Here is a 15,601-nt window from a genome sequence, read left to right as displayed (position 1 = left end):
TGAGCGCAGCCATCGAGTGATGCTGATTATCACAAAATGCTGCTTTTCAACACCACCTGGAACGCAACTTCATGATCATATCAGCCAAAGCATGAAAAAATGATGGGAAACCAGAAGGCAGACAGCAGTATATAACAGTAATTTTAATAGAATTGAATAAAATAACGCAACCTGGAGTCAGATAAGCAGCAGAAAACGGATGCAGAGATTCAGATTATGAATTCAGTGAGGTTTTCCTGAAATCAACACCTATGAGACAACGACTTTCCAAGTGACTGTAGCGAGCAGTGGTGACTTAAACGCCACAAAAAACGGTTTGAGCAGCCTCCTGCTGCACAGTCCACTGTCACAACAATCCCACCATTAGCTCACAGGTGTATAACATCTGCTGACAGCCCACAATTGGATTCAGAAGCACCTGAGAGCCGATGGAAAGAGAAAACATTTAAGACTTTTTAATACCCTCTAAGGCCTCTGTGAGGAGACTGACTTCAGTGCTCTTTAAGACTTGTCAAAACCTGCAGATATCCTAAAAAAGCTTCGATTTAACCACATTATTCATCTGACCTCACAGATGTGTTTATGTGAATGCTTCTCCATCTGTGCAGTTTACAGCATATCTACTATATGTAGTTGACAGCACACATGCTGATGTGCTGAATAGTACCACAAATGTGCGGTGGCCCAGACTCGTGGCGTACATGCGTTTGAAAGTGTGAAATATGTCACACGCTGCCAGAGTTTTAACAAAAACGAGTAAAAGAGGGCACAAACAGAGCCGAGGTGAGACTGGAGCTGGAGAAAACCTCATTAAAATCCCAGTGACGGCGCACAGCCTTCCTCAGCACGATGTCGTGTGGCTTGCTTTGTATGTTTAGATGAGGATGGAGGTTTCTTTGAAAAGCAATCTTGTTGCAATAAGGGAAACACAGGCAACAGGTTTTGACAAAGAAGAGTGGTGGGAATTAAAAAGACAAAGCGATGCTAAATCAGCGAAGTACTCCTTAATGAAGGCCCATGAAGCCTCCATCCTCCCTTTTATTGAATATAACTTTATTCTCATTTCATCTCTATTTAAAATTCTATTCCTCTCTATCCTGTTTTATTATATGTCAACGTTTTATTTGCCACCTTTCAATTCATTTATTTTTATACACAGGACCGAGCCTAAAGCACTGAGCTATGTCTGGAAGCTGCGACACAAATAAAGTTTATTACTGTGATATGATGCATCAAAGACAACGTGTGTAATAATGGTGCTTAACGCTGTGTGTGTGTGTGTGTGTGTGTGTGTGTGTGTGTGTGTGTGTGTGTGTGTGTGTGTGTGTGTATGTGTGCATGTGTGTCAACTGTCCATTCAGCCGTCCTCCGTCCTTGATCAAGGAATCAGGACGGGGTGTTGCCATGGAGACCCAGCTCTCTAACAGTTGCCACAGCGATTAGAAGACGAGCTGAGCTGAAGTGGTTGTTAGGGCGACCGTGAGGAGAGTGAGAAAGTGAGGCAGGGAGGCGCCTGGTAAACACACGGGAAAACAAGCGGAGGGGTGAAGTCGAGAGCCCCTGCGTGTGTGCGTGCGCGTGTGTGTGCTCCACCCCTGTCAGCGTGGAGCAAATCAAACGCACCCCCCCCCCCATAAAAAAACTTCCCCAAACTGAGTCAGCTCCAGAAAGCAGGAAATTACTCATTTCCTCACAACAAGTGGATGTCAGATGGAGCCGTTTTTATTTGGTAAACAGTAAAAAAACTAAATCGAGCTCAATAAGAGGAAGCAAGGCATAAACGAAGCAAACTCACCTCTGACAAGTTAGACAGCGAGTCAGCTTCAACCCAGCGGGTTTTAACTGGGCTAACACGAGTCTGTCACGTTGCAACAAGCCAAACTAAAGAGCTGGCGGCCGTCCCTCTTGAAGGACATGTTGCCTGCGTGCATACAGGTCACCCGTCCCTCGCCACTGATCCTGACCTGGAATCACTACCTCTGCTGGGTTCAGTTAAGCCTTGGCAACAGATCATTTCCTTAAAAGCCTAAAAAAAGGCAGCTCTCCACGGGCCACCGAGGCGTGCAGGATTGATTAGTGGCACACTCTGTCCAGGCACAAGTATGTCACCTCCCCAGGGAGGGACAGGCTAGTAAACAACCACAGAATTGGTCTTGGTGTCTGAGGCAAATCAGCAGTAATAGGTTTTCACAGCAAACTAGAATATGGGCAGGAGGAGTTGGAGAGTCGGTCCTGGTTTGTGTGACGTGAGCTCCAGCTTCTTCGTGCAGCAGAATCACGTAAAAACAGTCTGGTTGGTTGAGTTAGCCCAGAAGTTTGAGGCACGAGTAAAAGGTACAGCGCGAGGTGAAACAACGGGAGGTTACTGCCTTTGGCTCGTTGATTCAGCCCGCTTTACCAACGCCGTCAAAAGCGGGAGCTGCAGCAGTGGCTGTGACACACAGCTCATAGAGGCAATTAAGGTACTTTCAAATCCTTTGCGCCTGATTGCTGCAATTTGCTAGAAAAGTCGCACTCCCTCTCTGAGTCATAACTCAGTCAAATCTTATTACACAGACATGATCTTAACACACACATACTTTAAGATTAAGTGTGACTTAATACTCTCCGAGGATATCATTATCTCTAATGTCCAAATAAGCACAAACATCAAACAACAGCAAATAAACATCCACAAATCCGCTTAGAAATCAGAAAAAAAAACCACCATATATTCCAGAACATTTGAAGTTTTCTTCAGGGTCTACGTAATCCAGTGATAACTGCCTGTACGACCGCGGGTGCATCGCAAACAGGAACCGCTAATAGCTAATTTGGCATACTTTTTATGCTGCGAATTTGCCAAAATGCAAACAAATCTAGCCTCTAACAGCGCTCAAGCTGTAGCCGACAGCTGACTCACTGGAGGACGGGGGCCAGTTCTCTTAATTTTGTCTGAGGGGCATCCCCCTCCCCCCCCCCCTTCAGTCAAAACCCCTGGGTTAGCCAATCAAAGCTAGCTGCTGCCCCGTTTGACTGCTGTGCATCTGCTGCGCCAACAACTTAACACATGCTGGACAGCGAGTGCGCAGGCGGCTCATTTTGGGCGAGCGTCAGCATCCAAATAACTAGCTTCACCCAAACTAGCGGTTAGAGAAAATCCAGCATGATTATATATAATTTAGACAGTAAGAAAAGTCTAAATTAAGCCACGCCGGGGAGGTCTAATGTCACGGCACAAAGATGTGACCCTGTTGACTCACAGCATGACAGGCAGGGTGCAAATACAGACACAGGAAGCTGAGTGAGGGCAGTGTCATGAGCTCCATCTTACCTATCCAAACATCATTGCCAAACCAGGAGAGGTTCTTCTGAGAGCTGTCATAGTAACCGATCTTCTTGTAACTGCCTCCTGTGTGATTGGGAAACAAAAGCAAAAGGCTGAGAGAGTGAAATGAAGTCGGAGAGAAAGATAAAGTTTAATTATTGCTTGTGTAATTCATTTCCTCCCCTGGAGTGTTGCGGGGGATCATGTTTTTAATGCAACAAAACTCGACAGAACTGATAAATATTCAGATTCATGCAACTACTATTAAACTATTTCTCCATCATGCCTGCGCTTTCATATTAATGGAATGCGTGGGCACAGAAACATAGACACAATGAAGCGCTAAAAGAAATGAGGGATGAAAAGGTGCACAAAGAGGGACAAACAAAGAAATACCAAGGGGAGAAGAAGGAGAAGAGGAAGGGGGGAAAAAGGAGCTTATGTGGCGGTCTTGTCCAGGAATACTGATGAGGCCCCACAGTGATTCAGGGATGCAAGTCAGGTCGTCTCATTGTGGATGTCAAATTACCTCGACACCACAACAGGAAATATGAGACAGAGTGTGAGGGGAAAGGGGCAGGATTATAAATTCTCATCCGTTAGGACGGCAAAGAGAACAGAGGTAGAAAATAATCCTCAACCTTATCCTGTGCAGGGAAACTCATTAAGTCACTGGTGACAAATAGAACGCCATTTCCAGAAACGGCTTAAAATGAAGGCTTGCGCCCAATTAGAGCAAAGCCGAGAGTCAACGCGTCCCTGCATCAAGCCCATTCCGGATGTACAATTATAGGACATTGAGACCAATCGCAGTGAAGGCCTCAAAACCCAAAAAAAAGCTTTGGTCTGTGAGCCTGAAGCAACAATCAATACATGATGAATGCAGTCAGCGGTGATTTTTTTTTTTTTTTTTTCATGATGAATGAGTGGCATTTACTGTTCAGACCAGCTCCTGCAATACAACATCATGTGGGAGGACGGTGTGGGAGTGTTTTACCTTGCAGTTGCTCGATAAGAGTCATTGCCATCCTGGAACCCTGGGCGTCGAACACCACTTGGCCCTGAGACACAGACAGGAGGAAGTTTTTGTTTTTCCTTTTTTTTACTGCAAATGATTAACTCCTTCCTTCAAGGAACAGTTGGACATTTTGACGAATACACTTATTTGCTTTCTTGCCAAGGGCTGGATGAGAAGATTGATGCCACTCTCAGGTCTGCACTCTAAGTATGAAGCTGCAGCCAGCAGGCAGTTAGCTTAGCTTAGCACAAAGACTGGACACAGCTAGCCCGGCTCTGCCAGAGGTAGAAACGTACTGACCACGATAACTGCTGGGAAACAATTCACCCAAACACTGAAGTTATTACCCAAACTGTCCAACTGAAGCATCCATCACTTCAGCTTTTATCTCCAAATGAAGAAGCTTAGGTAATGTGGATGAACTGTCGCCTTGTTTACCACCTCATCTGATTTTATCTTGCCCCATCAGACTTCTCCGTAGCGATGCTGCAGTCTTCCCAAATCTCAGTAACTACTTTGGTGAGGACAGCGTTATCACATTTAACAGAAATGATGGCCAAAAACTGCAAAAAAATAAGACCCAAGTTGTAATTTGGCTTTAATTATGTTAGTTTTCTTAAATGTATGCTCAATGGCCACTTAGTTAGGTGCACCTGCACAATCTAATGCAACCCAATACAACAGCTCTGCAATGAATTTTGCATTATATTGAGAGGTGTCTCTACTGTTCTGCACTCCCCATTTGAAAGGTGCCAAAGGGCCACTGATCATTATTATCTTCATAAAGGTGGAATATGTGTCAGAGCTGTTTGCATTAGATTCTACAGCTTCAGGTCCTTTCACCTAAATCTCCACTATGTATTTATAATGTCTTTCTACATATCATTTTGCTCTATTTGTTTGCTGGGTGACTCAAATGTAGTCTTTCAGTGAGGAATAGCATAACTTGGTAGTATTTGTATGTATGTGTAATGAAGTTATCCACTGGCTAAAAACACTGTGGGAGCAGGTGGTGTCTCACACACAAACACAAGCACTGACTATAAGCTCATATGGAGGTAATGTGCAGTAATGTGGTGGCATATCAAAGGATGTGCAGACTGCTCTCACTGGTCAACATATTATTACTGTTATTGGCTCCATTAAAAATGAATGTCATTTGTAATAGTTATGAAACATTATATATTTCTGTCTGAAAGATTTATACTCTTAAAAGAAACACGCGAATGATCACTGACTGCGACATCAAGCACAGTTTTTCATTTGCTCCTTCCCTTCGCACACGTATACGTTTCACTTTTCAGGCCATTTCATTTGAAACGAGTGTGTGTCTGCGTAGTTTGATCATCAAAAAAAAAAACAACTGGAACTGCCAAAAGCATTAGAGCATAAACAGTTGTTTTAATCATCTGCACTCCTTTTCCTTCTCATCCTCTGTACTTACTGAAACTCCCTCAAAGGAGCTCGTGTTGAGAGCCCTGTAGATCTCCGAGGTGATGTCATGGTTGTTATAGTTGAAATCCTCCAATCGTCGGCCCTTGGCCTTCAGCGGTGCCACGGTCTTATTGAGGGCAAGGGCCAGAGCCCACACTGCATCGTAGGCGAGAGGGGCCTCCTGAAATCCGCCGGTCTCCTCAGGGTTCATGCCACCCAGACGAGACATCAAGGCAGCGATGAACTCCTGCGATGTCTGATAGAAACAGGGCGGACAGGATATCAAAGAGGAGTCCTTCTGAGGACATGCAATGCTGCAGGAGAACATTAAGGGCATTTCTATATTTCTATTTCTAGACATTAATGTGACTATTACTTAGTGGCAAAGAGGAGGAGACTGTGAAAGGGAAGCAGTGGTGAATCATCATCATATGGGGTTAGTTCTACATGAAGACACAAAAGCTTGAAGACGCTGGAAACGCTGCTGTGGGAACATTTTAACACCCACAATGCAATGCAATGCAATGTTCAAACCCAGCCTGTGCACCCATCATGAACAGTATTTTACCATATATACAAAAAAAAATGCATGTACACCAAATGTGAAGCTGCAGCAGCTGATTAGCTTAGCTTAGCATAAGCACTGGAAGCAGCTAGCCTGCCTCTGTCCAAAGTTACTTTCCATTTGTATACCGAATGGAACAAATGGGATGCAACGTGGTAATTAGTCAGAGTTAACAAGGTTAATGTGCTGAAGAGTATTTCTGAAATAATCAAGCAAATAACTCCCCATAAAACCACAACATTGCATACGTGCATATTAGCATATGAGCATATTAAAGGAAATATAACTTGTTGATTATTGAGCTCTAAAGGTGTTGGTCGGTCTTTGTTAATCGACTTAACAGAGCCAGCAGTTTCCCTTTGCTGCCAGCCTTTATGCTAAGCTAAGATAGTAGCTTCATATTTGTTGGATAACTCTTTGCAATAAAACAAATAAGCTTCTTCCCCAAAATGTTTAACCAATTCCTTAAATATGCTGCAATAAAAAAGAAGGCTAAAATGTTTGTTTACAGGTTTGTTGCAGACAGGCAGTTTTCCTCTATTACAGATGCCCCTTTTGCAGTGAGGAGAAAAATCAGGAGAAGTACTATTTCTATATTGGCTCTGATGATAGAGATTATTATTTTCTTGCTTTTAATTGACATTTAATGCAAGTATAATCCACCCACATCTGGCTGCGGCGAGGATGTAGGAGACTTAATTCTAAAAAATAGCATTTTGACATGTAGCTCCGGAGCAAATTCTGCGGCATTTCTTTGCTTTTCTAACTTAAAATCTTCATAACAACATATTTCTTTTCTCTCAAGTGTACAATTAAGCTGTTTAGAACCATTTCTGTAATTAAACACCAATAAACATGATGTCCCTCTGAAAGCGGGGATACATGTGCGATGGGAAAATATTGCTTCCAATCATCCTGGCGTCCCTGTGGATTCTCTGAAGCCAATTAGGCCGACACATTCCCAGTTCAAAATTCATCTCATTGAAATTCCACCTTGGCATTTGGCATTTAAATCTGCCACTACCTACTGAAAACTAGCTGACAATGTGCTATTGCAGACCCTGCAGTATCGGCACCCTAGCTTCATCTGAGCGCTCTATCTAGAAGAAATATGCCAATTTCAAACTTGGAAATTGAATTTGAATAGATTGACTATGTGCAGGAGTTCTGGCTGTAATTCTTATCACCCGTTGAGCAGCACGTCAACAGCTAAATCAGCAGGTAGTGGCAGGTGCTGTATGAATATAAACAACAGCTGCTGATGAAGTGCGAGGGGGAGAAGGAGGGGCACGGGGAGACAGGGGCGGGGGTGGAGGAGAAGGTGGGGATGAGGAAATGATAAGGGGCAGGGAGAGGAGAGCTGGGTAAACAAGAAGAATGAAAGGATGATCCACCACAGACCAGCAGAGTCAGAGAAGGTCGAACAATGGGACAGACGGAGAGAGGAAGAGACAGTTTAAGAGGATTAGAGGAGGTGAAGAGAGGAGAGCGACGGGCGAAAGAGAAGCAGCGAACGACAGGTGCCTGAGACGCTAAAGGAGGGAAAAAACGATAAAGGAAGACATTCAGAAAGAGCGCAACAGTAATAAATATCTATGTATATCTATGTTTCCACCCTCATCAGCGGTCTGTAAAACATAATATTGATTCAGGTCATATGCAGTTCACTGAAGCAATGGCAGTCTCTGGTATTTCATGGGGGAAAAAAAAGGTCTCATGGGACCTGATCTATTTAACAAGGCTGGCAGAAGACGTTTGCTGGGGAAGAGGAGCCCAACAGATGGAAAGAGTACGTCAACCACGATGAACAAAGAGCTCAAACTACATTAACACGAAATCCAAGGCAGGAAGTTTCAAAAAATAATGGTAAAAATATCACAATTTGGCAGCATTTTTGGGCCTTTTTTTGGACCAATTAAACAAGAACGCTAACATCAGCATGCTAACAAGCTCTCAGCGACAACATGTTTTTAGCGTTTTCGTGGGAGCTGCGAAACTGATTTTTACAGGCATCTTTTGCAAGTGCAAACACTGTTTACTTTATTTATTTATCTACTTTAATTAGAGACTCTGGTGCATAATAAGCATCACATTTGCACTCAGTCGCCATTTTTCTTTTCACCTTTCGGGTGCAAAATACAGGTGATAATTGGCAGAAACCAGTCTGTTGCTTTTCCATGAAAGTCAGTTAATGGAGTTTAGTGATATGTTGTAGATACTTCATGATGGATTCACAGATGTGCAATATTTTCTTCCCTTTTACGTAAATATTCTGATTTACTGATTGCTTTCTGCATGAATTTATCCATCCCCCTGTGATATGTTGCATTCGTGCAGTTTCCCATGTGTTTGGATCTTGCGAAATACATTCGGGATCTTCTCATGTTTACTGCATGACAAAGCGCAGGTGTGCTTTATTTGATGTCATTATAATCTTGTTTAACTCTTGCATTGAACCTAAGTGTCTTAAGTGTTTTGCATTGTGATGTATTAACACAAATGTGACGTGTTGTTAATCAATTACTGGAGCACATAAGCGGTTGTTTCAAGCTGTTGCAATTTCTTGTCATTGATTAACATCAAATATGACTTAATATAATCATTACAGTGGTGGAAGAGACAACAGTGTGTTTTTGTGCTCCTACCATGTTGGAGACGCCGCGGACAGTCTCAGGATTCAGCATGACGATCTCGGTGGTCACATGTCCCTCCACAGCCTCCGTCATGTTCTCCACTGTACAGTTGATAGCCGGGTCTTTGATCTTGAACCAGTTGTCTGCGTACCAGCCAATCAGGAACCACACATACTTCTTCCCATAGAGCTTCTCCTTGAAAACCTGCAGAGGGAGGGAAGGAGGCAGATACGAAGGGAGGGAGAGAATGATAAATAAGCATGAGGAGAATTATTCCCAGAGATGTGTTGAGTATGTTGTATCACTGCCAAACAAGGAAATTCATTCAGACGTTCAAACAGCTCATTACAGCTCTCAATTTCTGCTAATAGCCATCAGGTTCAGTCTGCTGGGATCAATTGAGCGGGAAAAGGTACTAACCTCACAAAACACCTTCCTGGCTTCAGTCTCATAAAAGAGCCCCACGATGATCCTCGCATCCTGGCGCTGCATCAGAAAACAAGACATGAAACATGAAAACAAAACATTGCTAAGTTACATCAGCAGCAGCAGCAGCAGCAGCAGCAGCAGCAATATAACTTCAGTTCAGCACAGCTTGATGTGGCAGCGCAGCGTGCCAAAGTTCCTGCTGCTTCGCAGGACGGCACGTACTTCTGTTCGGGAGCCGCTAATTAGCATGGCGCATTAATTTCCTCTATCAAATCACCTCTATGCTAATGGTACCGTGTGCAGCTGTGCGCCGGAGAAGGAAGGAGAGGGGCAGAGAGAAAGACGACCAGCAGCTGAGGTGAATTTTTAATCAAAGCACCTTGAGGTTCTTGACAGCGACAGCCGGGTCGGTGAGGAAACTCTGGCGAACGCTGATCTCGATGCCTGCCTCCTTCACCCTCTGCTCCAGATCGTCCAGAGTCTGTGAGATGAAAGCGAGGGACAGAGGGAGACAGACAGGGGGAGGAGGAGGAGGTTAGAGAGGCATCTGAACAGAGAGGGCCAGAGAGAGGTGGCGGGTTGAGATTATAGAGAAAGACGAAAGAAAGGCAACCAAGTCCGAAGAGACAAAAAAACATATAAGAAAAAAAAATCTGAAGGGCATATGAGAAATGGCAAGACAGGGATGGGCAGTGTGGGGATGCATGATAAAGGCAGCACGGGAGAGAATAGATTTTTAGACAAAGAACACAAGTGAAAAGGAGAAGAATGTAAGAAAGGAGAGGAAAGAATATGAGAGCGGGATCATTAACCTCCATTACAGGAACCAACCCAAGTGTCATGGTATCGACCGCTGTGCCTGGGAGTGATGTATTGCTTGATCAATACTTCTCACAACCAATACTCCAACAAATTACTTCAAAAATCCTCCATCAATAGCCGGGGGAGATCGCTTGAAGGAGCATTGCATAGCCTGAGAACACAGCGGCTCTCATAAACAAACATCCAGAGGCAGGCGGGCAATCAGGCGATCATCACAACCCGCAAAAACGACGGGGCCGAAGTCAGGACAAGGAGAAAGCGATAAAAAGTAAGTGGGGGAGATAAAAGGAACAGAGATTCGAGAGTCAGAGATGAAACGAAGGTGAGATGAAGAAGATTAAAGGTACTGACTGAGGTGAAGACTTCTGTCGTCTGCTGGATGGTGGCGATGCGGGTCCACTTCCACTTCTGGAAGAGCTGCACCCTGGTGGGGTTGTGGAGGGTGGCCGACGGGTGAGTGCGGAAGAAGGTGGGGAAACGCTGACGGTTGGACAGAGCCGGAGAGCTGGAGCCGTAGGACAGCTGTGAAACATGAGGCAGAGACGGAGAAAAGGGAGAGGAGAGCAGTCACTAAGGCTGGAAGGAGGAAGAAGTTTAGCAGGAAAGAGAGAAGCAGAGGAAAATACACTTCTGAAGGTCCTTCAAGGCATCAGTAGTAAACAGACTTCAATCAAAACGCATTCAAATCAGGACTCTCTTGTTCTTCCCTTGTACACAGTGTTCTTTGATGGTGACTGGTTCAAACAGCAAACAACAGAGAGGAAAGCCAGCAAAAAGACAGAGAACCAGAGAAACAATCCCAGCTCCCATTTTCTCATTTTCATCGACACCCCCTCCCTCTCGCCCTCCTTTTAGCTTCCCTCCGGCTTATCAGGTGTGCCGATAAACTCTGTAATTTCAACAAAAAAATAACACTGCATGCAGGATTTCCCATGCATACGTTGCCATGAAATTGTAACAACACATTGTACTATTACAAACACTGCAAACGCAAAAAAAATATGTAATTATTGTTGTTGCAAACGGGAGCCCCAGTTATCATCTGGTTCTTTCATTTGGACCCATATAATTTGAACTCTCAGGCTCAATTCCCACAAGAGGCAGACTGCTAGAGATGTGCGTCCAAATCAGCGGGGAAGATGGATGGTGGAAAATGCCAGACGAAACAGAGAGGAGAATGTTCCTCTAACAATTAGTTTCGCAGTGACAACTCAAGATAAAATCCTCGACAGGCTTCCTTTAAAATGAGGAACCTGGCGTTTAGGGAACCATTACAGATAGAGACAGCCTATCCTCCTCCCCAGCTCTAATCTCAGCCCCATTACCGGCACAGCTCTGGGATCTTCACCACTGGGAGCGAAAGGGGGCTTGATGATAGATGTCAAATGTCATGTACAATGTGGACTCTCCACAATAACAAATCCCGGTGGGCACGGGCAGGTAGGGGAAGGCCTCGGAACGAAAGATGGGAAGCTATACAGGAAGTGACAGCTGATCTGGGTGCGGCAGGCAAAGATCTGGAGAAACCGGCAGCAGCTTGCGTGGATGACTCATGTCAAATAATAAAGGTGTTCGTAACATACACATGCAGGCAGTGTGAAAGGGTCAAAAGACAGAAAAATGTCTTTTCTTAAAGGATAAAGCTGGCTATATTCTACATTTCACTCATGTTATTCACTTCAAGAAAATCACATGAAGCTACCTAAACCAACAATGAATCAATCCCACTAACAAGTCTTATAGACAAAGCTTCTTACAAAGTAGCTTAATCCTGCTGCTGTGCTCCGGAGCTCCTGTGACGGTTCAGCGCACAGAGATGTGGACTCGCAAACACTGAGAGGCAGAGCAGTCGAAAGCAATCAATCGTTAACTCGGTAAGAGTTCAGCGCAGAGTTCGGCAACAGGTGATCTGTCAGCGAGGGCAAACGAAGCAGGCAAGGGGGGCAGATGAAAGTGAGAACAGGCTGTGGTCAGGAACGGCAGGTAAGAAACAGCAACAAAGGCTGCAACACTGAGACGGGGTGGTGCGTTAGACGATCTGGCACATGATGGGGAAAGAGGGCTGATGCAGGGGAAATAATGAAGGAATGGGGAACAGGTGTGCGCGTGACTGGGATCGGTGGGGACGCACTGAGGGCATCTACAGGGCAGGCGGGGCAGGTATATGATGGTGTTAATGACTGAAAAAAAAGAGTGAAAATGTGCAAAATGATGGAGCAGAAGTAGCCGTTGTGACTGAGACAAACCACCACACTGTGTGACGTGTTCCTCCATCACCATGAACACGGCCATTGTAGTTTATCTTGCTGCTGTAAATACTCACTACAGCACCTAAGTCGTATTAATCCAATGCATGCAGGAGGAATTTTGCTTGTGGCGCTCACATTACTGAACAACACAGCCAGGCCAATGGCTCTGTGAGTGCTCTGAGCTAAATGCTAACGTCAGCAGGCTAAGATGCTCACAGTGACGATGCTAACATGCTGATGTTTAGCAGGTAATAACTACTCTGCTACTCTTACTCTCTGGTTAATCCACTTTATTTGAGCGGCCGTGTTCAGGCTGAGGGATGCACGCTCCATATAACACCCTCAAACATTTCTACAGCACTACAGACACAGATCTGCTAACAAGCCCACAAAGCAACATGTTGCATTTTATAAATGTGAAAATTACAGTCATGCAACACTCCACCTGTCAGCACACAATAATGATTATCCATAAGTGCTGAAAATTTCAGTTCACTGCTCACTATAGAGCAAATTACTGAATGTCTATTATATAGGGAGCAATTTCAGGCACAGTCGTCCTCTGGAACGACGCTGCTGAAATTGTAATGATCATTTCTCAATGCTGGGAGCACCACAAATGAAATTCCAATAAACTCGATTGTGGCAGAGGCAGAATCTCAGGGACCAATATCTCAAACCCTGGACAAATAAAACCAACAATAAACCAGAACGGCTAGATACGACTAGAGGTGAGTGAGAAAGCGTGCCTTTGTTTTCTCATTTTAACCTTTAAAGTCAGCCACTCAGCAGCAAAGTCAGCTCGGTCTTGATGCATTTTAGCTTTCCAAATGTGAATTCTGCAAGGGTTTAAAGCGCTACAAGCCTGGTAGACGGTAATAATTTAACTGAAATCAAAACCAAACTAGGAAGTGCAAGCTTTTCCTCATGGTAACGCTCAAATAAACCCTCGCCAGACACAAAAGCAGCAACAAAACTAAAACTGAGCAAAAAGCTGCTGTGGCAGAAATAGACCGATGTCGCTCTGCAACAGACAGGCGAAGTTCCACGTCAAAGCTTCCCAAAAACCGCAAACAGTATCTCTAGATTCTCGGTTCCTCAGTTCTCCTGTGGCCTTGTAGTAGCAGATCAATGCCCATCAATGGCTTACAGTGCTTTTAGAAAGGGAGATGAGAGATCAAATTAACACTGTGCCAAGAGGAGCAGATCGAGAGCCCCTCCTTGATCAGCGTCCAGAAATGGAGGTTGCTTTTGCCTCCCCGGCACTCTGATGAGGCTGTTTGACATGCGAGGAGGCTCCTGCAGGCAGGCAGCGTACAGAAATAATTGAGTGTGGCGGTTAGGAGGTTGTGCCAGTGGTGGCGTGTAGTAAAGAGAGACAGATCCCTTTGTGTGTGGGGAGAATCGGCTGCTCGAGTTGAGGGAGCGAGGCGGAAATGAAGAGTGGGAGAGAAAGACAGTGGAGATGGAAAGGAGGAAGGAAGGAAGGAATGAAAAAGAGGCTGAAATAGAGCAGACCAGCTCCAGGCAGCGGCTGCAGACGGAGAAAAGAAGAAGGCAAAGAGTCAAAAAGTGGAAAAGAGTTTTTAATGACGAGGAAAGAAGGAGTGACGAAGAGAGAAAGACCAGAAACGAGAAAGAGGGGCAGATGCCAACCACTAGAACTGATTGTTCTCGATGACTAATCTCTGGATGAAACTTCAATTACGGGACAAAGCTAATAAGCAGAACGCTGTGAGTGACAGAGAGGCAGATCAAGAGAAGACGGAGAATGAGATAAACAAAATAAACTAACTGATGAAGGCATGAAAGGCAGATTTTTTCAAAAATAAAATGACAGCCGCAGAAGACGGCAGCAGATCTCCTGAGATCTGGGACGTGTTTGTACTTGTTATAAATGTATTATCATGCAGTATGTGAGGTGAAGCAGTATGTGTTGTCTTGCACTTAGTGTCGCTGTCAATGCAGGATTGTTAGACTGCCTTGTTAAGTGTCATCAATAATTTCAAAAGTGCACTGTGAAGTATTTTAAAATCGATAAACAAGTACAGCATTGATTTGGGGAAGTTAGTATAATTACCACAAGTACAAAAGATCATTTAGATCAATGTCAGCGTCCAACAGCGTCTGCAGTACGTTTTACACCGTCTGCCTGCAGAAAATACAGAGGCAATATTCTTCCAGCACAAACAGATCTGAAGATTTGGACATCAGTGTCAAGGTTTCTTATCAGCTCATGTCCCTCATCCATGCTATTCGGAACACAAGTCCACAAGAGACAGAGATATGGGACAGGAGGCAATATTGTCCTCCTTGCTGTTGTTTGGCATGTACCTCCTGTTCCCTACAGAGGATCAGGGCAGTTGTTTAAGTCGCTCTGGACTACAAGGTCTCCCAAACCAATGTCTTTGTGAGAGAAAGCAACAAGCCTTAAAGCCTAATTTAAGACAGAAAACGCTTCAACTATAGTCTCCTCTATTTGCAGTATTAGTGTCCGGGTATTGTACCGCTGGATGGTATTTTCATAAAACTGGGCTGCCTATGCTGCAGAAAGATGCAAATATTTGTTTCGACTGGTGCTACATGACGGCAGAAAACAGAAAAAGGGACTGTGGTATTCCCCTTTGCTCAAAAGGTAGAAAACCTACAACAAGCAGAGAGCACCTAAGAGCCAGCGAGCAGAGAGCTCTGGGTGCAGGCAACACGGAGGGGAGTTCAACATTGTTGATTTGCATATGCCACTGCAATGATACGAAGCCGGCTGAAAATGGGTAAAGTTTCCTTTTCGTCTGACCGCGTCTGAAGACAAAAGTGTTGTTACAAACCGAAGGAAGGATGAAAAACCAGCCAGCATAAGAAGGGGAAAGATGTCATAATTGATAAAATATGGGGATGAATACATTTGAAGACATTTGTAGTGATGCAACTGGTTGTACACGTGTAAAATGAAAGAGTTGTGCAACTGATACAGCAATATCCACCTAAGGTTTGCTAACATTAGCCAACATGAGCTAACGGTCATATGTAAGTAAAGCTGTGGTGTATTGAATTAAACGTGTTTCATTGTTTGTGGCTTCAGCTTCACATTTGTAAAAGCGGCATTGTGTTGCTTTAACATTTAACCAAGTCACGTTCTGAACACTC

The 15,601-nt window shown here is 44.4% G+C and overlaps 1 protein-coding gene across 1 annotated transcript in view; it reads right to left on the bottom strand.

The window, feature by feature from the left end:
- gabbr1a (gamma-aminobutyric acid (GABA) B receptor, 1a) overlaps positions 1–15,601 on the bottom strand; it is a 65,557-nt gene that overhangs the window by 23,022 nt on the left and 26,934 nt on the right. The window contains exons 9-15 of the mRNA XM_070966402.1: positions 10,560–10,730; positions 9,766–9,867; positions 9,378–9,443; positions 8,970–9,161; positions 5,770–6,015; positions 4,305–4,368; positions 3,314–3,391 (exon numbers count right to left, since the gene is read on the bottom strand). Of these exons, the coding sequence (XP_070822503.1) occupies positions 3,314–3,391; positions 4,305–4,368; positions 5,770–6,015; positions 8,970–9,161; positions 9,378–9,443; positions 9,766–9,867; positions 10,560–10,730 (919 nt within the window). The remainder of the gene's footprint in view (positions 1–3,313; positions 3,392–4,304; positions 4,369–5,769; positions 6,016–8,969; positions 9,162–9,377; positions 9,444–9,765; positions 9,868–10,559; positions 10,731–15,601) is intronic.

The sequence above is a fragment of the Chaetodon trifascialis genome, chromosome 7 (genome assembly GCF_039877785.1).
Source record: "Chaetodon trifascialis isolate fChaTrf1 chromosome 7, fChaTrf1.hap1, whole genome shotgun sequence".
Lineage (NCBI taxonomy): Eukaryota > Metazoa > Chordata > Actinopteri > Chaetodontiformes > Chaetodontidae > Chaetodon > Chaetodon trifascialis.
This window is presented reverse-complemented; position numbering and strand designations above follow the sequence as displayed.